Genomic DNA, 27,975 nt, shown 5'->3' on the forward strand with positions numbered 1-27,975 from the left:
GGAGCATCATCGCTGACATTAAAATAATCATTTAAATGTAAGTATCTTTAGTTTTTGCTGTACATTTGTTACCGTTAATGTGTTAAATCAATGTAAAGCTTAACACTTTAATGCTGGTACAAATAGCTATCATAATTAGGTAGATACACCCAGAGCAAACGTTAGCTAACTGAACCTATCATTTAACATTAGGCTGTTAGCTAGGTTGCTGTCTTTTTTACCATTTGTGTTAGTAAAGTTTAATGTCCGGTAGCATTTTCATCTCTTTTTATAAGTCGTTACTGTATATGCGTCACGTTAGCAGAGATTTAGAAAATGATGTGTTTATCAGTTGTAGCTTCAGGATGGTAGGTAACGCTGCACCTTGTTAACTTCACTAGCAATGTTAACTTCACTAGCAACGTTAAATGAAAGCTAAAATGTATGTGTAGTTTCCCATGTTACAAGTATAATTTTGTTCTGTAACCTTTCGTTATAGCATTCATAACGGTAAACATCTTTTTCTTGTGTTTGCAGTCGGTTAACAGGGACTAAGGAACAAACGTAGGCTGTCACTGAGGATGGGAAAGCCAAAGACAAGCAGGGAGACAGAAGCCAAGATGTTGAATAGATTATTTGCTATATTTGAAATTGACATTCTAAAAATAAATGCATTAAATTAACTGGTTTGTCTGTGTCTTAAACTTTCTCACTTGCATTTTACTGCTTATCATACTGCCTGTGGCAACCTTTATTAGCAGGTAGTGTTTACCTTGTTGTAGTTGTTTATGTCATGTTTGCACCTCATTTGTCTGAAAGCTAGAAGCTACTGGACAATGAGCTAATGTTACATACATGCAGTAAACTACAGCTAATGTAAACGGTTAGCAACTGAAAGCTTAATGTAGTTAAGATTAATTAATGCAATGCAAAGTGTTATGAAAACTATAAACATTAACTCCCACAAGTTTTTACTTTATTGACATGAGATTAATAACAGAAAACGACTATTGCTTATATTATAGCTTATCAGTGTCGGTAACGTTACCTACCTTCGCACGTTGCAGGCAAAGTTGTCGTCAGAGTATTCTCCTCCTGCAAGCAGACTGACGCTGATTCACCTTCTCCATCGCAACAAAAAATTGAACAGCACCGTTTACAGTTCCAACCCGATTTTGTCCAGTGTTTTGAAATGTAGCGCGGAAGAGAAGGCGAAACATTTTCAATGACACAAGCATGCAATGACATGCACTTGCTAGCCTGTTCCATTGTAAGTGTTCTCCGAATGCTCAGGAGAAGCCTGGCCTAGTCTCTGAAGGACCTGACTTGGAAGGACTAGTCCTACCAAGGAAGGATCCTTGACATTGAGAAACGGCTGCCCGGCCAATGTCCCGCCCCCGAGAGCCATATACCCCACCGCGATTGGTAGGTTCGTTCAGCTCTGCACACAACACTGTAAAGTGCCATACATATCAAACTCGCGGGCCGCACTAACATTAAACGTTCATATTAAGGTGGGGGCCACAAACTATCGTCCCACGGGCCACAATTGGCCGGCGGGCCACGAGTTTGACACCCCTGGTGTACATAGAGAAAGTCTTAGATCTTCAAGTTCAGCTCATGATAAATGGGGGTAAAAACAAGTGTTGCGTTTATAATTTTGTTCAGTGTACTTTTCCTTAATATCATCATAACTCAAAATTAATTTGGGATGACAATTTCAGCAATATCTTTCTCATTGCCAATTTGCTAGCATCCAATTCTTCCTAAGCACTTTTCAAATTACATTTTCAATGCAGTTACAGGCTATTTTTGCACTTGAAAACAATCAGGCAATTATTTGATTATTTATTATTTATACATACATTTATTTATCTTTTAATTCTAACCAATATTTTCCAACAGAAAACCAATGCCAACATACAATAATTGTTAGGTTCTATTTTTGTGCGGGCACATACCAGTTTTACTTACTCAAGCATGTTGGGCAGAAAGAAACATGAGTGAAACAGGCGAACATCCAAAAGAAATGGAGAGCAGGCGGTGCTCATGAACAGAAATGACATCAAGAAGCTTGCAATTCTGCTAACGTCTGTGAAATAGTAAGTTTGGCTGTTATGTTATAAAGAAGTATGTGATAAATTATAAGACAATGCTAACATTCAGTGGTGACATTTTGGTTGAGATACCATTCATTTGCTTGAAATGTTCATGAGCACTGCCTCCTCTCCATTGGGTGTTCTCCTGAACCAATCAATTTCTTTCTGCCCTCAGAACATGTTTAAGTAAATAAACTGGTATGTGCGTCCTGCCCGGTTTTCATCCTTCATTCTTGAATGAAGTCTGTCCTTTCATCATTATTGTTGTTAACTGTGTTTCATTAGCTCCCTATTTAATCTGTCCAGTTCTCTTCAGCCCTTGTTGAGTTATTGTGTGTGTCATGCCTGCCTTCGTTCTGTGTTCCTGCCTGCCTGCCATGTTCCTGTGATCCTGCCATTTTCTCAAATTTTTTTCTCTTTCATTATTAAACCCTTTTTGTTGTCCTTTCATTCTGCGCCTGGCATCCTGTTCTCTAAATCGTGACAAAAATAGATTTTCAGTATCATTCTTTGAAACTAAAATATCCAACAGAACATTTCCATGTACTATTTGTTATTTAAAATAATATATTTAAAATAAAATTATAGTATTGGTTAGGGCTCTTAATACTTTTGCAATACCCAATTTGGTGATGATCTGTCCACCAGCGAAAAACATGTTCACAGCAGTCAAGACCATTGAAGATTTGGCCACCATTGAAGACCACTGAAGATAGTCCAAAATTATAGAAAATAAAATTGCACGATCGATTTTGAGTTATGATTCAGTTTATTTTGTTTATTTTGCTAGAAGCATAGTCACCCCTAAACTGGAACACTGACATTGCTGCATGAAGATATATTTCAAATAGATTTGCTTACTTGAATGTTCCCTGTGCTGTAATTCAGCTTTAAGCTGACAGATTCAGCCTAATTGTAATAATCTAATTAACATTTTGCAACTATGCCCCTCTGTTGTCCCAGCAAGATCTTCCCAAAGCGTTTAGCTGACAGACAGAGGTAGAATAGCCTGATGCCGGATCCAGGCTAAGGTTAGGGGACGCTAGGCTGCCTGTTACATCCTGAGGTCATTTGTTTGCGTAAAGGGAGGTGATGAGGTGTGTCGGAGTCCACATCCACCCCATTCTCACACTCAGGGCAGTGAGCTGGTCCAAGCTCCCGGTATTTTCACAGATGGAATCTGGGTAAAGGTAAACAATCGGGCTCTATATCGCAGTGATCTAAAACGCCCAGTGTGTCTGCGTCTGACATCATGGAGATCTGGGAGTACCCACACACATACACACAAAAATCACACACACGCTCACCCTACTGACACTATTATTGCATTACTATTTACAGCCACAGGCAAACACTAGTTGCATAATTAGTGGATCCTAATGTGTCAATGTGGAATGTGGAAACTACATATGTAATGTGCTGCTAACATGTTAATATATGTGTTTGTGTGTGCAATATTCTATGTTGATGTGCGTGCCTGTATTTGTTTTTCAGATGTTGCGGTGCAGTTGTATACTTCTCACCTGTCTCCTGACTGTGACTCTGTTCCACTGTAATGTTAACAGCCTTCGCCTTACCCAGGAGAACCTAGAGGTGAGATAGAGTGTTACATCAGTTCACCTGGTCACATATGTTTGCTATATCAGTAACCAGGGAACCCTGTCACTAAATATGATTACATTATAACTCTCCTGGAGCTGGTTTGGTTTACACTTATGTTCAAATCCTTTTAAGATGGGGTGTGCGCCACTTTCCCACCTCTTGATATAATGAACTGGCTGAAATGCGAAGATAGGGAGAAGAGTGAGTGTTTTTGTGGTGTTAACCCGAATGCCCTTGCTTTTTGAAAGGTATGTAAGTACATATGTTATCTGTTAAGATTTTTTGCTCAATCCCAATTCCCATTTGCTGTTCCAGTTTGAACTTGGTTAGGAACTTGGTTAGTCCACTGCTTATACTTATCCAGACTCTTTGGGTCTAACAACAATGAAGGGTTATGGCCAAGGAGAAGTAGATGGAAGCAACCAGCAACCATCTCAGCAAATGAGTGGATGAGTGAGGGAATGATTGAGTAGATGAGTAAGTGGATGAGTGAGTGGGTGCGTAAGCAGATGAGTGAGTGAACGGATAATTGAGCCTGTGAGTTAGTGAGTGGATGAGTGAGGGCTTTTTGTCTCTCTGGTGAGGTCACACTTGCAAGTGATAAAGTCCAGCCAGTGGAGGTGGGGAAGTTATCTGCACAGCCAATAATGGATGTGTTGATTCTGGCTCTCATTGGGCGGTCCGAAAATTTCCTCTGAATGATCTTATTAGGTGGAACGAACTATCAAAGATGATGGGTTGTCATCACCGCTGTGGCGTTGCCTGGGTCAAGCTTAAAGTACCACCCAGTGCTGTTCCCTGGGGAGGCAGAGACAACACCCCCAGTGAAGGACAAAATAGGGATGACATGGGAACATTCTGTCTGTCTGCTTAGCTAGGTCTGTCCATCCGCCCTTCCATCTCGTCTCTGTCTATGTCTGTCTAGGGGACATAGCAGTAGACGTTGAGGGGGTTGGGAGAGAGGGGTGAGAAAGGTGGGAAGAGGGAGAGGAGAAAGAACCGAGTGCACCCTGTACCACCTATTTAGAACATTATACCTGCAAACCTGAGGGTTATGCTTGTCCATTCTTCTGATCTAAAAAGGACAGCATACAACCAATGCCATTTGTCTGGCTGTGAGATGGGAGTAAGCCAAACTTAAATGAGAGGAGTGAAATGTGGCATTGCAAAGGACTGTCAGGGGTAGGTGGGATTATTCAGACAATGTCTATGTTGCCTCTTAGCGCACTAGCATTTCCTTGTTTTTGCAGTACCTGAAACCAGTGGTTCTGGAAGAATCAGCCCTGCATGCCCGGTCCACTGAGCAGAAGGCAGCAGGGGACTTGACAGCCAAGTTGCTGTTCCTTGACCACCTAGTACGTCTAGAGAACAACTTAATTGAGACCAAGAGGAAAAGAAGCTTTCCAGGGTCCAACATTCCACTGGATCGCCTCTCCATCAGCACCATGGATCCTAAGGGCTCCAAGCAGAAGTAGGTACAAACCTAGAGCTAGCGAGAAAGAAAGACACACTGTAATTTTAATCCTACTTATTATTAAATTATCATAGGTTAAGTTATCTAATGCATACTAATGTTGATAAACACAAAATGTAATGATGGATGTATAAAGTGACATTAATATTGTTAACATGTGGCCTGTTTTCACTTATGCTACTTTCATCACTGCAACCACATGATCTGGTGGAGGACTGGAGAAGTGGGTGTGTCTTGGTTGTGCCAAGCTGCCAACACTGTTCTATAGCTCAATATTAGGCGTAAGCCTTTAGATGTTATGTCTTAGACCCGTTTAAAAACGTCCAGAAAGCTAAAGATATGACTGCAATGATTTTTAGTTGCTGATAAAATACATAGATGCAAGATGTTTAACAGAGGTAGTTGGGTTAGGTTGCGTAGCCTGGACAAAACTCACACAACTCAAGTCACGTTCTCCACTTCCCTGTTATAATCGAATTTAACATTCATAACAACACATTACTCCCGACACCCCTCCAAAAAATGTATTGGCCTACATGTAGCAGGCAGACTACACACTGACATACACAATCTGTCATGCTTTTTCCTTTCTATTCTCCCTGATTTGGGCTATGGTTTTGCTGCGTTATATTCACCCTTTATGGAGGCAAAGCAAGTGTGGCTAAAATAGTGCAGTGTGCAACTGAAAGATTGTCATCATCTATGGACAGGTTTCTACTGTTTGTCAGTGGTCAATGTTGGAAGACAAGGCAAGCTGCCTAACTGATGAGCAACAGGCATGCTTGAGCCTACTGTATTAGGTCCATATGCACCCCTTCTTTAATTGTGTAGCCTCCTAGAAACTACACATTTGAATGGGCTTAATACAGTAAATGTTTTCTTTCAACTCCTTAGGCCAATATATAACACCAATTGATTTAGAAAAAATAATATATAGTAGGATGAAAGTGACCAGTATTTCGTATCTTGTCAACCAAATTTATGGTCCCTGCAAATTCTGTCTAAAACCTCATCAAGATCTGTATCTGTTAATCTGGCAATCTCTGCAATACTAGCCAGATACAGCTGTGCTCATAAGTTTGCAAACCCTGGCAGAAATTTTGAAATAATGGCATTGATTTTGAAAATATGACTGATCATGTAAAAAAAAGTTTTATTTATTTAAGTGATCATTTTAAGTGATCATATGAAGCCAATTATTATCACATAGTTGTTTGGCTCCTTTTTAAATCATAATGATAGCAGAAATCACCCAAATGGCCCTGATCAAAAGTTTACATACCCTTGAATGTTTGGCCTTGTTACAGAGACAAAAGGTGACACATACAGTGGGGCAAAAAAGTATTTAGTCAGCCACCAGTTGTGCAAGTTCTCCCACTTAAAAAGATTAGAGAGGCCTGTAATTTTCATCATAGGTACACTTCAACTTTGAGAGACAAAATGAGAAAAAATTAACCTGAAAATCACATTGTAGGACTTTTAATGAATTTATTGGTAAATTATGGTGGAAAATAAGTATTTGGTTAATAACAAAAGTTAATCTCAATACTTTGTTATATACCCTTTGTTGGCAATGACAGAGGTCAAATGTTTTCTGTAAGTCTTCACAAGATTTTCACACACTGTTGCTGGTATTTTGGCCCATTCCTCCATGCAGATCTCCTCTAGAGCAGGGATGTTTTGGGGCTGTCGCTGGGCAACACGGACTTTCAACTCCCTCCAAAGATTTTCTATGGGTTTGAGATCTGGTGACTGGCTAGGCCACTCCAGGACCTTGAAATGCTTCTTACGAAGCCACTCCTTCGTTGCCCGGGCGGTGTGTTTGGGATCATTGTCATGCTGAAAGACCCAGCCACGTTTCATCTTCAATGCCCTTGCTGATGGAAGGAGGTTTTCACTCAAAATCTCACGATACATGGCCCCATTCATTCTTTCCTTCAGTCGTCCTGGTCCCTTTGCAGAAAAACAGCCCCAAAGCATGATGTTTCCACCCCCATGCTTCACAGTAGGTATGGTGTTCTTTGGATGCAACTCAGCATTCTTTCTCCTCCAAACACGACAAGTTAAGTTTTGACCAAAATGTTCTATTTTGGTTTCATCTGACCATATGACATTCTCCCAATCCTCTCCTCTCATCCAAATGCTCTCTTGCAAACCTCAGACAGGCCTGAACATGTACTGGCTTAAGCAGGGGGACACGTCTGGCACTGCAGGATTTGAGTCCCTGGCGGCGTAGTGTGTTACTGATGGTAGCCTTTGTTACTTTGGTCCCAGCTCTCTGCAGGTCATTCACTAGGTCCCCCCGTGTGGTTCTGGGATTTTTGCTCACCGTTCTTGTGAACGGGATGAGATCTTGTGTGGAGCCCCGGATTGAGGGAGATTATCAGTGGTCTTGTATGTCTTCCATTTTCTTATAATTGCTCCCACAGTTGATTTCTTCACACCAAGCTGCTTACCTATTGTAGATCCAGTCTTCCCAGCCTGGTGCTGGTCTACAATTTTGATAAGCGTCTAATCTCCTTCCGTAATATCAAAGCTGTCGACCCTCTCCATCTCTCCACTGCCATTTGCTCTGCACTACCCCTGGAACATGCTCCCAACAACCCTGATGATCTGGCAAATCAGTTCAACAGCGCTCTCTCTTCCTCCCTTAACACTCTGGCACCACTTAGAGCTAAGCATGTTTCATTCACCACCTCATCTCCCTGGTTTACTCCTGAGCTCCGTTCTCTGAAGCAGGTTGGCAGACGCCTGGAACGCCTGGCTAGATCAACAGGGCTCACTATTCACACCGAAGCATACAAACATCACTTCTCTACATACAGAGATGCCCTCAGTACTGCTCGGTCCTCCTACTTCTGCAACATTATCAGTAGCTCTAATATGAACTCACATACCTTATTCTCAACAGTCAACAAGCTACTTCAGCCTCGCCATAACAACCATACCTCACATACTCTCCCTGCCAGCACTTGCCTTTCATTCTTCAAAGACAAAATCAAAAAAATCAATGCATCACTGTTAGGTCTGTTTCCCTGTTCCCTTTCTCCAACCGCTGATTACTCACTCTGTCCACCGCCTGTCCTTCGCACTCACCTTCATACATTCTCCCCCATTGACTCTGACTATATCACCAAATCAACTTCCTGTTCCCTTGATCCCATTCCAGCCTCTCTCATTAAAGCCTGCCTGCCTGCACTCTGTCCCTACATCACACGCATCATTAACCTATCCCTCACCCATGGCATTGTCCCGTCCATCTATAAAACTGCTGCTGTCACTCCCATCTTAAAGAAGCCTGGACTAGATACCACCATCCTGAACAATTTCCGCCCGATATCCAACCTCCCCTTCCTTGCCAAAACCCTGGAAAGGACGGTTGCCTCTCAACTCCAACAACAACTGCTTCACAATGACCTGTTTGAACCCCTCCAGTCTGGTTTCCGCCCACTCCACAGCACAGAGACTGCACTACTCAGTTGTCAATGACCTCCTCATCTCTGCTGATGCTGGTTCCCTCAACATCCTGATTCTCCTGGATCTGAGTGCCGCATTTGACACCGTGAGCCACCAGATCCTCCTCACCAGGCTCAGGGGTCTGGGTGTTGAGGGAACCGCACTCTCCTGGCTGCAAACCTACCTCACAAATTGAACCCATTACATCTCCCTCAGTCACCAAAAATCTGAAATATCTACAATCTACAGGGGGTCCCCCAGGGCTCTGTTCTGTGTCCCTTACTCTTCATTATTTACATCCTCCCCCTTGGTCAGATCCTCCGCCACTTCAACCTTAATTTCCACTGCTACGCTGATGACACACAGATTTATCTCAGCACCAAATCTCTCACCAACCCACCTCTGGCCCATATTGAATCAAGTCTCTCTGAAATAAAAATATGGATGCATCACAACTTCCTCAAACTCAACAGTGAAAAAACAGAACTTCTTCTCATTGGCACCAAATCCACCCTTAGTAAAACTGGCACATTCTCTCTCACCATTGACAACACTGTAGTTTCTCCTTCCCCCTGTGCTCGCAACCTTGGGGTCATCCTTGACTCCACCCTATGTTTCGAGCAACACATTAAACAGACTGTCAAATCATCTTTCTTTCATCTTCGTAACATTGCAAAACTCAAATCCTCCCTCCCCCCACCTGCAGCTGAAACTCTGATTCATGCATTCATCTCCTCCCGTCTTGACTATTGTAACTCCCTCTTGTCCGGCATCAACTCCTCATACCTCCATAAGCTCCAAATGGTTCAAAACTCAGCTGCGAGGCTTCTTACTCATTCAAAGTCCTGGCAGCACATCACCCCCATCCTCTGTGAGCTTCACTGGCTCCCTGTCAAACAGCGCATTGAATACAAAATACTCCTCCTGACTTACAAAGCCCTCCACAAACTTGCTCCCCCCTACCTCTCGGACCTTCTTCAACACTATCAACCTTCACGCTCACTCCGCTCTTGTACAGCAGGCCACCTCATCATCCCCAGATCCAAGCTACGGAGCTTTGGTGACAGGGCATTCTCCAGGGTTGCTCCCCGGCTCTGGAACTCACTGCCACAATCCATCCTTGACTCTGACTCTCTTAACACCTTCCGCCTCCGCCTTAAGCCATTTCTGTTTAAACAAGCCTTCCCATAGCCCCTTTGTTGTTGTATATTTTATTTCTCAGTGTTCTTTGTTTTGCTTGTTTTTGTAAAGCGTCTTTGGGTCATTGAAAAGCGCTATATAAATCCCATGTATTATTATTATTATTATTATAATACAGGTAAATCAATAGTATTTAAAGGGAGAAAAGGGGTGTGGTAAAATCCTGCACGACTGCCCCACTCAACAGGACACATTCCCTTTGTTCTATTACAACCTAAGCTTCACACAAAGGACAAGCTCTCCTTCCCTCCACAGGTAACTTCTTAAGTTCTAAGAGTTCCAACTGAACCCAGAGAGACAATAGATGCCCTGATGAGTTATACAGATGCGCAGATTAATGAGTACCCTTATAACCAGCCGATACCGGTCAATGATGCCCCCTATGCAAATACCTGATCCGCCACATTCCTTTTCTAATTTGAATAAGGGGCTCTGAGTCCTTTAATCAGTGACAATACATTGGTTAGAGATATTTCCACGACAATCCATCTTCTTGATACCAAAATCAACCCTTGAAACAGTTTAAACTGTTTACTCATTAAGATGTAGACTGCAACAATTAACTCCAAAATCACACATTTTCATTATACAGAACTATAACATAGTACAGCAAAATCTTTTATGTTAAAATCATTGGTCAAAATAAATTAATTCAAGTGACACATATACTGACAGTATGGGATATGTATCATCGACACGTGGGTGTGTAAACACCTATCACTGAATACATCCTTCAAATTGTCACTGGCACAAAGTCCTCTTAGCCAATTGCTCGATTCACTGAAAAGTCCTCTCCATGGTTCCAATTAGATGTACTTCCAAAGTCATCACAAATGTTCTGCTCCTCCAAACATCAGATAGTCAGTTATGAACCATTTCTTGGCAGGCCAGTGTAACAGAACGTAAAAGTCAGATGTATATTCCAAAGTGTTGTCCTTCATAGCTCAAATGCAGGTTATCATGACACAGCTCTAGTTGTCTTCATTCTAGCTGCTTTATCAGCCAGGTCAGGAGAATCTGTGTGTTCTCCTTTGTGAATGCCAAGATGACCAGTTTTAGCTAAAGGCTCTATAGCTGCAGGCCGGGTCGGAAGTGATGGTTACTAGCACCAGAAAATACGCTTTTCCCTCAGTGCCTTCAATTCACTGTGCCTAACCTTTAAACACCGAAGCCCTCCTGTAGCGTGTGTGTTCGAACCCAGGTTCCTCTCTCAGCTACCTGGACCGCAGATGAGAGGTCCCTGGTATGGACCCAATCAGCGTGGCATAATGTCGTGCAGTTAGTCTTCTGCCCCGGTAAACGTTGTCCAGAACTGAAGCTTTCCTTCGCCTCCATCCTCTCGATTGGAGGTTGCCTTCTCCATCTCATGGCATAATCGTCAGGACTAGAATTAGTCCAGCTGTCAGGAACCAGGCATCACTGTAGACGTGCGGCACCCCAGGGTAGACTCCGCTCGTAGCTGTAGGACAGTCTGTGTGTGTGTGTGTGTGATCCATCTTATCTCAGCCCACCTCACAGTTGTCCTTTAAGTCAAACTCAGTCTCTCTGGCTCCAACCAGCCCTCTATCACTGAATCGCTTTCAAGTGTCCTGTACCTGTCAGTGAATTCTCCTTGAGAAAATTAGTTGGAACTGCACAGTACACTATCACAAATATGTCCATTACATTAGCTTGTTGCATCTTGCTGATGCATTAGAACCCAGTCCTACCAAACACTCAAAACAATATTTCCAATGTTTTTCTGCTTCCTTTGTCTAAATAGATTTGCTCTCAAAGAGTAGTTCATGTTGCAATATAATTTACATCTGATTCTGTTGTATTGGAACTACAATCAAATTCACCATTGTTTCACATAAATTATCAAATACCTTATTGCAAATCAAAACATTTCACACCATCTTGAAGGTCAGCTCACATAATTGTTATTTAGCCTAATTTCTCCACAAGATGAAACTCAGTGTGAATTTTTAAAAATCTCTTCTTATTATCCTAGCACATCAAAGACACTCTTTAATCCTGTCATAAATCATGACCCCCCCCCCCCCCCCCCTTTATGCCCTATCTACCCAGAGCTCACCCTGGAGTGGTGGATGGTTTACTAACCTAAGGATAACAGACCATGTTCTTGAAGAATGGTCCCCTTATCAATTAGGGACACGTTATCTTGAGAAACAACCCAGGCCAGACAATAGAAAACAAACCTTTTTGCCTCATCATTCACCTCACAGAAACATATGTTAGCCATTAACATTCCAATGATTGCCTACTACAACAGAAAGTCAGTACATAAGTATACATAATATAATGTATAAAAAAGAATGAAGAGTCATTGAATATGTAAATAAACATGGAAATGACACTTCCAGTTCCTTCAAGTCAACCAGAATACTGAACACCAAGTATTCAACGTATCCGAATTAGAATACCCAATTTTCATAAAGTCCCCAGTAAGTCTGTTTCCCTTCTAAAGAGTTCAAACAAGACAAAGACCCATTTCAAACAGCACCCCCACCCCACACACTGGTTTTTGTGTCAGTGTGTTGAGCACTCCAGGGGGTCTGTACCTCTCTTTACAATTTTTGTAAAACTTCTCTACTTGGTTTTCTAGAATAGAACTTAATGCAGAATTACTTTCTCAGTATCAATTAAAACATGGCAACACTTACTTAACATGTAGGGAATAACAAAATGTGCTGCCTGCACGTTTTTACCCACATTATTCCCTAATGCATGAGATTAATATGATTACTTTCTAATCAAATATCACACAAACTGAACAGTAACATTCTCTTAGTGACAATTCATCCTATCAAACCCAATAGCTAAACCAAATAAAAAATGGTAAGATGTATTATACTCAACCATATTCACGTTAGATTTTGTATACATTTTTTTCCCCCAAAAACCCAAATTAGACAAACCCTTTGAACGGACACTAAGGGATTTTAACAGATGCCAATTTTCTGTTATAACTATGGAAACAGAAAAACTCAATTCTTTAAGTAACTCCTTAAGTACTTATTTTATTCTCTTTGAAGTTCAACACTTTTAGAAAATAATTTCATACAGCCCCCCCCCCTGCTTTTACGACAGAGTCAATGGAAAATTACTCCAAGCGTGAAAGCAGAACCATTACAGGACGGACATGAAAAGAAAATCGATAGTCGGGAGGAATCTAGCATTCATTCAGTAAAAAGTTGCAAACTGAATATCTAACCAAAACAAATGTCTGGGATTTTTGCTGTCACACCCAGCAAAAATCCCAGGCAATGGCCAAACTAAGTTGAGACCAAACAAACATCATGACTCAATTTACCTGCTAGGGAATTTTCTCAACTTTAGATATATGTCTATGTTATTCAAAATAGTGGCGGACAGCCAAAATCGCTACTTTCATGCATATGCCATGCAACGACATCAAGATTGTTCTAGCAGTTAACAATGTTGGATGACTTTAGGTCTCCACCCTCACTACAGTTGGTTTCAAAATCATAAATTCCAACATTAAAGCTAATAAGAGGAGAATATATTTAGCTTTCACTTAATGTTTGATTATCCCAAAACTGAATATGCTTGTATTGATAAAATTACCACAGATGAGACCAGACTGAACACTCAAATGTAACCCTTAGTAATAGGCTACTTTGATTTAATGGTAAAGGTTGGTAGAGGCCATCCCAGTGGATCTGCCCCCCTTCCTGAAGCTCTGAGCTCCACACATTCATGGTGAGCCATTAAAAAAGGCCAAATGTTTTTGTATGGACCTTAGACTATACTATCAATTTAGCCGACATTGCTCATCATCTTATATTTTTGCAGTAAAAAAAAGTGCTTATCATTATCTACACAACAACTCAACATTAGGGTGGAGATTAAGAAAACTCTTAAGAATATCAATGTAGACAGAAAACAAATGTATGACGTCACTAAAATCAAGGTACAATAAGTAATCAAAAGGAAACTCAACGTAGACCTTAAACACTGACATCAATCTACCCCATTTGTCAGTTTACCAGGCTAGAATTTAAACGCCAATAACGAGTATCAGGCGTAGGTCTGAAAACACAAGTATTATCCCAGTTATCATTGTAAATACAAACAAAGCGAAAGTAAATCACTAATTAACCAAATCCAATTGAACATTTAAAATAGGACGTCTAATATTACGGGCTTATTTATTCAGGGAATAAACAGGCTTTGTCTTTTTTGCCCTCTGTTGCAGGCCATGATTATATTGGATGCAAATCCAGTCGACATGGGAAACAGCGTTTTCCTCAACTTGAAAGACCAATGCCATGTTCTGCATTCTACTCCATACAAGGAGAGAGAAACACAATATTTCAACCCCTCATAACCTAATCACAAGATCATATTTCACCAAATTAGAGAAGCATCATTATACCAATTTCCAATCTATCCCTCTAATTGAATTCAGGACATTATTCTTGTATACTATCCTAAGTTAGCAGGCGAACACCTCCACGTGTGCCAGCCACCAGCACAACACTAGAAGGCAAATTTCAATTTCGCGGATCCGGCACTAAGGCAAAAGCCAAAAGAGTGGGCCTCACCAAAGAACCACATTAACGACGCAATGAATGCGTTCACCCCAGTGTACACCAAACAAAGCAAAACATTGCGATTTCAAAACTTCCAAGGTAACAACAACCTCCATAAACAAGATAAAATGTTCCACCAAGGAATACACAATGCAGCCAATCGGAACCCTTGTGCACAGTGAATATCAAAATGGACAAATGCATTTACTAAGTTGACCATAACCAGATATTGACAAATGCCCGTGACATAATCACAAATGCCCGGGCCATAATCACATACAGAACAAACACAATTGGCGCGCACGTATATACAACTTCATTAGAACAACTACTAATTTAGACCACAAGCTGACCAACAACTTTGGCATTTTACAGGAGCAATCCCTACTCCTTCCTACAGTCTCTTAAATTGGTGGACATAGAGCTTGACAAAATCAGTGAGGTCCTCCGAGCACAGTAGTTGGCTATACCCCACCACATAGATGCTCAACAGATATAGCCCCATCAGTGCCCTTTCTATGTGGTTGGAAATCAACCTGTAGGCCTGCTCACCGCTAGTCCACAGGACCAAATCACCCCTATCTATAAAACAGGTTACACGGGGAGACATAGGAGCACAATTCCCCTACTGTCGAAAAACAAACGAGACAACCTTCTCGCATTTTGCACAAACAGTTGTACAGAAACCAATTCCACCAACAGAGAGCTGCATAAAGTCCTACACGAATCACTCCGCAATAGGCTAACTGCATGGGAATGGTTGTCAGGACATGGAACAAAATGAAATGTTTCTAACTAGAGGTGCCATAACTAAAATACTGCAAAAACAACTCCTAGTTACCATACTTTCTCAAATCCATCTATCAACTTCCACAATTACATTAAATCTGACATACAAAACCCAACCACATCGCATCGCATCGCATCATCTTCCGCTTATCCGGGGCCGGGTCGCGGGGGCAGCAGTCTAAGCAGGGATGCCCAGACTTCCCTCTCCCCAGACACTTCCTCCAGCTCTTCCGGGGGGACACCGAGGCGTTCCCAGGCCAGCCGGGAGACATAGTCCCTCCAGCGTGTCCTAGGTCTTCCCCGGGGTCTCTTCCCGGTGGGACGGGACCGGAACACCTTCCCAGGAAGGCGTTGCGGAGGCATCCGAAACAGATGCCCAAGCCACCTCAGCTGACCCCTCTCGATGTGGAGGAGCAGCGGCTCTACTCTGAGCTCCTCCCGGGTGACCGAGCTTCTCACCCTATCTCTAAGGGATCGCCCAGCCACCCTGCGGAGAAAGCTCATTTCGGCCGCCTGTATCCGGGATCTTGTCCTTTCGGTCATGACCCAAAGCTCATGACCATAGGTGAGAGTAGGAACGTAGATTGACCGGTAAATCGAGAGCTTCGCCTTGCGGCTCAGCTCTTTCTTCACCACGACAGACCGATACATCGACCGCATTACTGCAGAAGCTGCACCGATCCGTCTGTCAATCTCCCGTTCCATCCTTCCCTCACTCGTGAACAGGACCCCTAGATACTTAAACTCCTCCACTTGAGGCAGGCACTCTCCACCAACCTGAAGTGGGCAAGCCACCCTTTTCCGACTGAGGACCATGGCCTCGGATTTGGAGGTACTGATTTTCATCCCCACCGCTTCACACTCGGCTGCAAACCGTCCAAGTGCATGCTGAAGGTCCTGGCTTGAAGGGGCCAACACGACAACATCATCCGCAAAGAGCAGAGACGAAATCGTGTGGTCCCCAAACCTGACACCCTCCGGCCCCTGGCTGCGCCTAGAAATTCTGTCCATAAAAATTACGAACAGAACCGGTGACAAAGGGCAGCCCTGCCGGAGTCCAACATGCACAGGGAACAAGTCTGACTTACTGCCGGCAATGCGGACCAAGCTCCTGCTTCGGTCGTACAGGGACCTGACAGCCCTTAGCAAAGGACCCAGGACCCCATATTCCCGAAGCACTCTCCACAGGATGCCGCGAGGGACACAGTCGAATGCCTTCTCCAAATCCACAAAACACATGTGGACTGGTTGGGCAAACTCCCATGAGCCCTCCATCACCCCGTAGAGGGTATAGAGTTGGTCCAGTGTTCCACGGCCTGGACGAAAACCACACTGTTCCTCCTGAATCCGAGGTTCTACTATCGGCCGTATTCTCCTCTCCAGAACCCTGGCATAGACTTTCCCGGGGAGGCTGAGAAGTGTGATCCCCCTATAGTTGGAACACACCCTCCGGTCCCCCTTCTTATAAAGAGGGACCACCACCCCGGTCTGCCATCCCAGAGGCACTGACCCCGACTGCCACGCGATGTTGCACAGGCGTGTCAACCAAGACAGCCCCACAACATCCAGAGACTTGAGGTACTCAGGGCGGATCTCATCCACCCCCGGTGTCTTACCACCGAGGAGTTTCTTAACCACCTCGGTGACTTCAGCCCAGGTGATGGACGAGTCCACCTCTGAGCCCTCATCCTCTGCTTCCTCAATGGAAGACGTGACGGCGGGATTGAGGAGATCCTCGAAGTACTCCTTCCACCGCCCGACGACATCCCCAGTTGAGGTCAACAGCTGCCCACCTCTACTGTAAACAGCGTTGGTAGGGCACTGTTTCCCTCTCCTGAGGCGCCGGATGGTTTGCCAGAATCTCTTCCAGGCCAGCCGATAGTCCTTCTCCATGGCCTCACCGAACTCCTCCCAGGCCCGAGTTTTTGCCTCCACAACCACCCGGGCTGCAGTCCGCTTGGCCTGTCGGTACCCGTCAGCTGCCTCTGGAGTCCCACAAGCCAACCAGGCCTGATAGGACTCTTTCTTCAGCTTGACAGCATCCCTTACTTCCGGTGTCCACCACCGGGTTCGGGGATTGCCGCCTCGACAGGCACCGGAGACCTTACGGCCACAGCTCCGAGCGGCCGCTTCGACAATGGCGGTGGAGAACATGGTCCACTCGGACTCAATATCTCCAGCCTCCCTCGGGATCCAGTCAAAGCTCTGCCGGAGGTGGGAGTTAAAGATCTCTCTGACTGGAGACTCGGCCAGACGTTCCCAGCAGACCCTTACAGTACGCTTGGGCCTGCCGAGTCTGTCCAGCTTCCTCCCCCGCCATCGGATCCAACTCACAACCAGGTGGTGATCAGTTGACAGCTCCGCCCCTCTCTTCACCCGAGTGTCCAAGACATGTGGCCGCAAGTCAGATGAAACGACAACAAAGTCGATCATCGACCTGCGGCCTAGGGTGTCCTGGTGCCACGTGCACTGATGGACACCCTTATGCTTGAACATGCTGTTCGTTATGGACAAACTGTGACTAGCACAGAAGTCCAATAACTGAACACCGCTCGGGTTCAGATCAGGGGGGCCGTTCCTCCCAATCACGCCCCTCCAGGTGTCACTGTCGTTGCCCACGTGGGCGTTGAAGTCCCCCAGTAGAACGATAGAGTCCCCAGTCGGAGCACTTTCCAGCACCCCTCCCAGAGACTCCAAGAAGGTTGGGTACTCTGCACTGCCGTTCGGCCCGTAGGCACAAACAACAGTGAGAGACCTATCCCCGACCCGTAGGCGCAGGGAAACGACCCTCTCGTTCACCGGGGTAAACTCCAACACATGGCGGCAGAGCTGGGGAGCTATAAGCAAACCCACACCAGCCCGCCGCCTCTCACCATCGGCAACTCCAGAGTGGTGAAGAGTCCATCCTCTCTCAAGGAGTGTGGTTTCAGAGCCCAAGCCGTGCGTAGAGGTGATCCCGACTACCTCTAGTCGGAACCTCTCAACCTCACGCACCATCTCAGGCTCCTTCCCCGCCAGCGAGGTGACATTCCACGTCCCTAGAGCTAGTTTCCGTGTCCGGGGATCGGGTTGTCTAGGCCCCCGCCTTCGACTGCCACCCGATCCTCTCTGCACCGGCCCCTTATGGTCCCTCCTGTGGGTGGTGAGCCCACGGGAGGGCGGCCCCATGTCGCTCGTTCGGGCTGGGCCCGGCCGGGCCCCATGGGGAAAGGCCCGGCCACCAGGCGCTCGCGAACGAGCCCCAACCCCGGGCCTGGCCCCAACCACATAGTTTACTAAAGCAATTGAAAGCTGTAACTCCTGTATCCTCCAAATATGTTTGAGAAAAAACAGGATTGTATTAAGGAATGATCTGGTCCATCTCCTCTGACCGTCAGCACCCCTCCCTCAGGCGGTTGAGTGTTCCTGCGTGTTCCCAATCGATAGCTGCCTAAGAGGCAGCCGAAACTGTCTCTATTCTTGCTGGAACAATATAACTAAACAGCCGTTGTCTTGATTCCCACTGGTATCTTCCCAAATCCAATGTCCAGTCGAATGTCTAATGGTAGCTTCATAAATCTAAACGTAGCAGTTAGCATAGATTGCGTAGACAAGCAAACAATAAATAAATATATAAATAATTCTATAATCAAATATATAATTACATAATTAAATATATAATTAAATAAGTGAAAAAATATACACATTGCACATTTCCATTGTGTAAACTTGTGCATCATCCAAATGCAACAAACATTTCATTTGGATCATTTGAAGTTGCGTGTCGTCCAAATGCAATAGACATTTCATTTGGATGGTGAGAATTTGTTCTCCATATGGAACAGTCATCATGCAAGTATACCATAAGCCGTCTCCAAAGGCGTTTCAGAGAATTTGGCAGTACATCCAACCAGCCTCACAACGGCAGACTACATGTAATCACACCAGCCCAGGACCTCCACATCCAGCATCTTCACCTCCAAGATCGTCTGAGACCAGCCACCCGGACAGCTGCTGCAACAATGCGTTTGCATAACCAAAGAATTTCTGCACCAACTGTCAAAAACAGTCTCAGGGAAGCTCATCTGCATGCTCGTCGTCCTCATCGGGGTCTCGACCTGACTGCAGTTTGTCGTCGTAACCAACTTGAGTGGGCAAATGCTCACATTCGATGTCGTCTGGCACTTTGGAGAGGTGTTTTCTTCATGGATGAATCACAGATTTCACTGTACAGGGCAGATGGCAGACAACGTGTATGGCGTCATGTGGGTGAGCGGTTTGCTGATGTCAGCATTGTGGATTGAGTGGCCCATGGTAGCGGTGGGGTTATGGTATGGGCAGGCGTGTGTTATGGACAACGAACACAGGTGCATTTTATTGATGGCATTTTGAATGCACAGAGATATTGTGAAGAGATCCTGAGGCCCATTGTTGGGCCATTCATCCACGACCATCACCTAATGTTGCAGCATGATAATGCATGGCCCCATGTTTCAAGGATCTGTACACAATTCCTGGAAGCTGAAAACATCCCAGTTCTTGCATGGCCAGCATACTCACCGGACATGTCACCCATTGAGCATATTTGGGATGCTCTGGATCGGCGTATACGACAGCATGTTCCAGGTCCTGCCAATATCCAGCAACTTCGCACAGCCATTGAGGAGTGGACCAACATTCCACAGGGCACAATCAACAACCTGATCAACTCTATGCGAAGGAGATGTGTTGCATTGCGTGAGGCAAATGGTGGTCACACCAGATACTGACTGGTTTTCGGTCCACCCTGGATCCAACCAATACCGGGAAACTTCACATTTTAGAGTGGCCATTTATTTTGACCACACCTGTGAGGTGGATGGATTATCTCGGCAAAGGAGAAGTGCTCACTACCACAGATTTAGACAGATTTGTGAACAATATTTGAGAGAAATAGTCCTTTTGTGTACTTAGAGAAACTCTTTCAATCAATCAAATTTATTTATAACGCCCTTTTTACAACAGCAGTTGTCACAAAGTGCTTTTACAAAAAGTGTTGAATTTCAGTGGCTAGGAAAAACTCTCTAAGAAGGTTGAAATTTAGGAAGAAACCTAGAGAGGACTCAGGCTCAGAGGGGTCCACAGAGTCCTCTTCTGGCTGTTCCAGGTGAAATATTAAGAGTCCAATTGGAATAATTAATAAATGCATGTGGGCTAAATCCAGAGTCTATTTAAATTCATACTAGGTCAGAAGCATGACCAGATGGACAAGGACAGGGACAACACAGGGGAGGGAGGAGGTGTCAGCACAGTGGCAGCTGAAATCGTCAGGTATCGTCTTGATCTGCAACACAACCAGATCATGTTCAGCTCATGATAAATGGGGGCAAAAACATGTGTTGCGTTTATAATTTTGTTCAGTGCATTTATAACAACAACTGTTGGAAAGTGGGCCAATAAAAATCAATCTGGAGATGAGTAAATGGTCCTATGGGACGTTGGGCATGTCCTTGAGCAATCTTTTCCTTACCAATATTGGGTTTGGTCTTTTTTGGGTTAGGCATGTTAAACAGCACGCAACCCGCTCTTTACAGTCTCTCTTCATGTCTGGTCCATACCAAGCCTGCAATAGTAAATGTTGGGTTTTTGCTGCTCCGAAATGTCTGGTCTGGTGATACAGCAAGCGAATTACCTCTAACCAATTGGTCAGTGAAAGGACTGTGCCCTGTAATTTTACATACGGACACCTGCTGGTTACTTAAACTTGCACATTTGGTCATTATCCTTATATCTGTATAAATATTAACAGGGGCTGTGGCTTTCTCAGTATACCCCAGAAGTAGTTAGTTAGGGTATATTGTGTCAGAATGGTGATTTATGGCCCTGGGGGGCGGGACTTCCATATTGGGCGGGACATCCGGTTTGCATGGGTGGGACTTCCGGTATGACGTATGTTAGGGTGGGACTTCCGGTATGACGTATGTTAGGGTGGGACTTCCGGTATGACGTATGTTAGGGTGGGACTTCCGGTATGACGTATGTTAGGGTGGGACTTCCTGTATGACGTATGTTAGGGTGGGACTTCTGGAGTGACGTATGCATGTCCGGTGACTTTGTGATTTATGATTACATTGATGTGTCAGTGTTTGATGTTTTACAACGCCTGATGAGCAAACCAGACTAGTGTTATAACAGGTGCGCTATGTTTGATGATTAACAAATGGGGCTTAGGGTTCCGGAATGTTCAATTCCCAGGCAGTAAATAAGTGTTGTGTCTGCGGTAAGTTGTTTGGTGTACAGCAAATGGTGTTCGACAAATATAAAACCCTGGTGTTTTATCTTCTGACAAGTGTTGCAACAGCTGGCATACAAACAGTGTTTGTTAACCTTTCATGTTTTATGGGTTGACTGGCGGGGTATGTGTATTTAAACCACGCCGACATCGGGGTTGGTCATTCAGTCTTGCCTGAGCGAACTTACCTACACATTACATAACATGGAGGATTGTGCTGCTATCAATGTTTTGGGTGAAACACCGGTGAAAGCTAACAGCTTAAACGCAGCTCAGCGATTTGGTAAGAAATTGCAAATGGACCGCAGAGATGCAATCAACATGCCAGCCCCGAAGAAACCGATGCAGAGTTTAACCCGAATCCATCAATTACACCCGGATATTGTGGCACAAGAGTGGAAATTGGACGATGGTCGGATCGGGGGATACATCTTCAACCCAGAGCAACCGGAGGTTGCATTTTATGAATTACCCGAAGGCCAAGTGTTTAAGGCTGGTGTGACTGATCAAATGGTTTTTAATGCCAGTTTATGGGCCACCTTTCGAAAAGTGTTTTATTTGGGGCCAAAACAAGGCCCACATAATACAGTAGATGTACTGTTTAAAGTTGTCGAGGGGCTGAAAGAGTATGACTCTGTCAGATTGGAGTTATTTCCGTAAAATATCAGCGGGTTAGTTTGTGACTGCGGACTGATCGACTGACCTAAGACCCCGAAGCCCCGCCTTAAGCCAACACCTTCATCAGCACAGCATAAAAACCGACAGACCGCCGGTGACATTCAAGTAGTCGGAAGATTTTACGAAACATGTCTCAAGATTACAACCAAGCGGAGATTGAAGAACCCAAGGCTGAGGACTGGCTGTGTGACGCCTGGGATGACAACGCTGAAGCCTTGTACGGAACCCCTGACCCAGACAGCTCGATTCCACCGGCCTACCCAACAAGAAACTACCATTGGATTGACAGGGTTGGTGATCAACTAGGTCCTCTTAACCTGTCATACCTTTCAAATGCTAACAAGAGTTATCACAAAATGGACAAACAACTTGCACCAAAAATTTTAAAGATCATCAAAGCAACAATGGGTATGATTCTGGAAAACGTTGTTGGGGCTATTCTACACAAAGCATGCATCAGATGCGAAGTGGACCACCCGAGCCGGACAAGACATTCATGTCTCGAACCGCCTGAGTATTTTTTTGAGGCCCATTATGATGACATTGTGGCGACAGTTTTAACACCGCGACTGAAACATGTGTTGGTCAAGGCTTTGAACGCATCTGGTTTTCACACACCGATGACTGATCTTCACGAGGCCGCTGAGAACTTTCTGCACGAGCTCAAGTTGGAGCCGAACATCACACAGAGACTGAGTGAGAACAGGGATGAGTACATGGACAAATTTAATGAGGATGTTGTATGCGACGCAGCAGGGTCATGGTGTGATGAAAGCAAAGAGTCTGTTGTCTAAGGCCAGGGTAGCTTCAATTCTCATGTTAACATGTATATAAACAAAGACTATGAGAAATCTGAATGTTTGTGTAACTTTTCTGAATATATTGGTTGTGTAATTTCGAAAACTCAAATAAAACATTGTTAAACATGTATTAATTCTCATTATTGCTCGAACACTCTACCATGTCTGAACAGGTTATGAAAAGTATTTACTATGACCCGGCAAACCCTGGTGCTTATGTGGGTAGAGAGTGTTTGAAAAGAGCATACTTGGAAAAAACCGGGGAGATCCTCAAAAATGGTGAGGCCGATGACTGGCTGCTTGCCCAGGATGCATACACGCTACACAGGCCTGTAGCTATACATTTTAAAAGAAATAGAGTTATTGTTCATGATATAAATTCACAATTTCAGCTGGATTTGGTTGACATGAGTGCTTACAGCGTGGAAAACGATAACATGAAATTTATGTTAACATGCATAGACGTATTAAGCAAATACGCATGGATTCGCGTGCTGAGAAATAAAAGCGCTATAGAGGTAAAGCGAGCATTTGAAGACATTAAAAGAAGGAAGAACACCACAAAAAGTCCAAACGAACAAGGGGAAGGAGTTTTTTAATTCACATTTTGAAATGTTGATGAAGTACAACATAAAACATTTTGCTACAGGAAATGATGTCAAAGCGAGTATCGTTGAGAGGTTTAATAAAACAATTAAATCACGAATGTGGAGGTATCTGACAGCAGCCAACACCCACCGCTATGTTGAGGTTATTCAAGATTTAGTTCGTGGGTACAACCATAGCTACCATCGGTCTATTAAGATGAAGCCTGCTGACGTTTGTGAAGAAAATGTTAGATTAGTTCTCAAGAACCTGTATGGCACAACATTAACGAGAAATGATAATCAAAGCTACAAGTTCCAGGTTGGGGATACTGTGAGACTCTCAAAGCTGAGAGGTGCGTTTACAAAAGGCTATGAAAAAGGGTACACAGATGAATATTTTACAATAACAGAATGCATTCCTCGGGTACCTCCTGTATATAGAATAAAAGATTACGATGGTGATGTGATAGTTGGGACCTTTTATGAACAGGAATTGCTGAAAATAATCGTGGCTAAGGATAAAACTTTTAAAGTGGAAGCAGTTTTGAATGAGAAAGTACAGAAAGGGAGGAAAATGTGTCTTGTGAAGTGGCTTGGTTGGCCTCAGAAATTCAACAGCTGGATACCATCGGAACAAGTGGTTGACCTAGAAACTGGATAAAACTCCAGGATTTACAGGATCACGTCATTTACATTGACTGTGATCAGCATGGGTGACGGTGGCTTCTACATAACGCTGCCCAGTAACTCATCGAGACATGTCTATACAAGCAACACGAGTTCGTGCTATACGACTAAATTTGCCAAAGGTATAGATTTGAAAGGCGATTGGGAAGTATCTTTGATAGAGTTCCAATACCTGCATACGTGGAAAACTTTTACACGGGGCGAAAACGCATTTGAACTACTTGACTTGAAAAACGACAAAACTTGGAAATATGAACTCGACACCGGTTATTACAGCAGCATATTAAAACTAGTGATAAAACTCAACAGTCATATAAAAACACATGGTTTATCGGTGGGGTACGATGAATTTAAAAATAGAGTGTTTCTAAAAGGTGAGCCCCAGTTTAGTTTGAAATTTAGCGCAAAACTGGAACAGATATTGGGGTTAAAACCAGGCGAGTGGTGGTCCGCCACATGGTACGGAACATACCCCACAGATATTCTGGCGGGGTTTAACACCCTATACATCTACACAGATATAATTGATTATCAATGTGTTGGTGACAGTCATGTCCCACTGCTGCGAACTGTACATATTACAGGGAGAAAGAATGAAGTTGTCACAGTGACGTACGACAAGCCACACTACGTACCTCTTAGTAAGAGACAATTTGATGAGATCTGTATTGAAGTAAAATCTGACCAAAACCAGCTGGTTTCATTTGTAGTGGGGAAGGTGATTGCAAAATTACACTTCAGACCCGTCAAACAATCTTTTAGAGTTTAAGATGCAGATGCAGAAGCTCTATGATGATCCTCAAAGGTATGTTGAATACTACACAACACAGGCCGGTAACGGTTTACCAGGGTATCATGGTAGCTCAGCAATGTATAGGGCCGGTCTAGGGGGCCTTTTCCGAGGGCTTTTCCGGATGGCAATACCTTTGTTGAAGCGCGGGTTCTCCATAGCAAAACCACATCTGAAGAGTGCGGCTAGGAATATAGTCGGCGATGTTGTCAACAGTGTTATGTCACGACAAACAAAACAGCAGGATGGTTCTGGATTGATGGTTATGTCTAGAGGTGTTAGAAAGAGACCACATGGTAGGCGGAGCCTACCCAGGAGTAAAAAACGCAAGAATGAGACAAAAACAAGAGCCAAGGTTAAAAGAGGACATACACCCCGGAGGACACTCAAAGGGAACACGGCAAAGCTGATTAAGAATATATTTTAGAAAGATGGCACTCCTACACCGTATGTCTGGCAAATGTATGAAGACAGAGTTGGATTTATTCACAGTCCCCTTCACACAGACATCTATTGAGATACGTACATTGAAATACCGACCCTATCAGCAATATCAGACGCAGCCCCTCTGGAGTTCTTTATTGCCGGGAATGGCGAAGACTACGTTGATCTAAATAATACTTTGCTGTACCTACGTGTAAAAGTCACTAAACCGGACAGAACTAATATTGATACCGGAGCACGTGTTGGGGTTATCAACTATCCGATAGCCACCCTATTTTCACAAGTGGACGTCTCCTTGGGTGATCGTTTAATTAGCCAGAGTAGCAACACATACCCCTACAGAGCCGTTATAGAGAGCATTCTGAATTATGGATGTGATACATTAAAGACACAGTTTTCAGCAGGGTTGTTTTACAAGGATGCCGCAGGTCACATGGATGTTACGGACCCTGCAGGCGAGAACGATGGACTTACGAAAAGGGCTGCCTATTCGGCGGATAGCACAACATTTGAAATGATCGGCCCTGTTCATAGCGATATCTTCTTTCAAGAGAAACTTATGTTAAACGGCGTTGACATAAAGGTTAGGATGGTGCGCGGTAAAGATGAGTTCTGCCTTATGGGGGTCGGGGATGTGCGTTATCGTTTGCATATACTATCAGCATCACTATTTGTCAAGAAAGTGTCTGTTTCGCCAGCCGAGTAACTTGGACACGCTCAAGCGCTACTCTCAACCAATGCCAAGTACCCAATTGAAAGAGTGTGTATGAAGACATTTAGTTTACCGGCTGGGGGTCGTGTTTGTAACCAGGAAAACCTATTTTTAGGACCTCTGCCAAAATGTATTGTAATCGGATTGGTGGACAATGACAGTTTTACCGGAAGTTACACAAAGAATCCATTTAATTTCAAACATTATAATTTGGAGTTTATGGTTATGTATGTGGATGGTCAATAATTTCCTAGCAAACCATTCCAACCAAATTACACAACAGGGTCTGCAGTGCGTGATCTTTACCAATTGGCCTTAGCTTCAGGAAAACACCTAAAGGACCAAGCCTTGGCTATTGACAGGTCGGACTTCTTACACGGCTATGCCCTTTATGCATTCAACTGCGCGCCAGACGAGGAATGTGGTCAGCACATATCCTTGATCAAGTCAAAAAAAAAAACCCGGATTTTACATATTTTCCCAAGTCAATCAAGGCCTTTCTGAAAACCTGTGAGAATGTGGAATACAGCTCAAAACAAGTACAGGACCTGGTTTCAACCACGTGTGGACAGCATTGTTTGTTCTTTCTCTTTCTAATGACAAAAGGTCTGAGTTATAAAGATTTTATGTCTTTTTATGCTGATGATTTATGAGAAAATGATGCCCTAGTCTCAAAGTTTGTAGCTAAGATGTACCAGAGTAAGCGTGATAAGCAAATGTTTAATTGCATACAACATGCTCAATCTTGTGAAACGTTTAATTTGTGCCATGGTTGTTGAAGAAATAGAAAAGCCAATCACGTGTATGTCAACTTTATTATTCAAAAATAAAAACATTTGTAAAACCACATCAATGTTTACATAGTATTTTTCATACAACATTTATTCAAGATAAAACAAACATACAATGTATCACAAATAAAAAAAAAACACATTAAAATGGAAGCCATTTTGCGGGGTCCGTGGTATGAGGTTCAAAGAAAGCTTTGGTTGTTTGAAAACCAGTTGCTGGTGGTGTGGCTAAATCATTCATTGTGTCACCAGACTTTTGTTTATACAAATTGATTTTACGTCTTGCGCATTTGGAATAGTTGTAAAAGGCATGTTGAGACATGCCATGGCCTCTAAAAACACACCCCACCCCAACGGTCTTCTATCGTCAGCAATTTTATTGGTAGCTGTCACACTTTTAACAAGATCCAATAGGTGCGAGCCCTTGATTATCTCTCCTTTGAAAACGAATTCACCATTTGAATTCCATGAAGTCAAATCTTTAGACCTGTGCATTCTATTAAGAATATATTCAACATTCTTTCTACGCTTCACAGGCACATTATCCAAAATTTCATCAACAAGGTCAACATTTCGGTCAACAGTTTGCTTATTCTCAGTCACGTTTACTACAGCAGTCCCGGTCTCAGACCCGGGTAGACTTAAAGTCAGGGTGTTTGTATCAAGCTCCCCCTGGCGCACAACAGTCAAAAATCTTTGTAAAATGGCAGAGTATCTTTTAGCTTTCTCATGTAAATCCATATCAGGCTTCAACAGTATATTGCGAATCGATGAGTCCAAATCATTTTCAACAGACTGTCTTACATCGGTGTTAGTCGTTTTGGATTCCCGCAGTTTTTCTAACTGATGTTGTGGCACCAGAAACATTTTCTGAGCATGCTAGATGTTGTTTAACCCTGTCTCGATGCAATTAGACTGGTTAAGAATGGAACTGCAACGCTTAGTAACGGCAGTAGAAAACCTCCAGATTGGTTGATGGTTTTTCTTTTCCTTGCAACTGAAGTGTTCTTTCTAGACATGTATATAATTTTGGCTTTTTGTCTCTTTACTTTTCGGAGCTGCGACTCGGTTAAGGGTA

General features: G+C 43.7%; 1 protein-coding gene across 1 annotated transcript in view; it reads left to right on the plus strand.

The window, feature by feature from the left end:
• Positions 1-27,975, plus strand: part of ostn (osteocrin) — a 96,301-nt gene that overhangs the window by 23,977 nt on the left and 44,349 nt on the right. Inside the window, exons 2-3 of the mRNA XM_029121664.2 lie at positions 3,573-3,671; positions 4,931-5,151. Of these exons, the coding sequence (XP_028977497.2) occupies positions 3,573-3,671; positions 4,931-5,151 (320 nt within the window). The remainder of the gene's footprint in view (positions 1-3,572; positions 3,672-4,930; positions 5,152-27,975) is intronic.

This window comes from Esox lucius, chromosome 1 (genome assembly GCF_011004845.1).
Source record: "Esox lucius isolate fEsoLuc1 chromosome 1, fEsoLuc1.pri, whole genome shotgun sequence".
Lineage (NCBI taxonomy): Eukaryota > Metazoa > Chordata > Actinopteri > Esociformes > Esocidae > Esox > Esox lucius.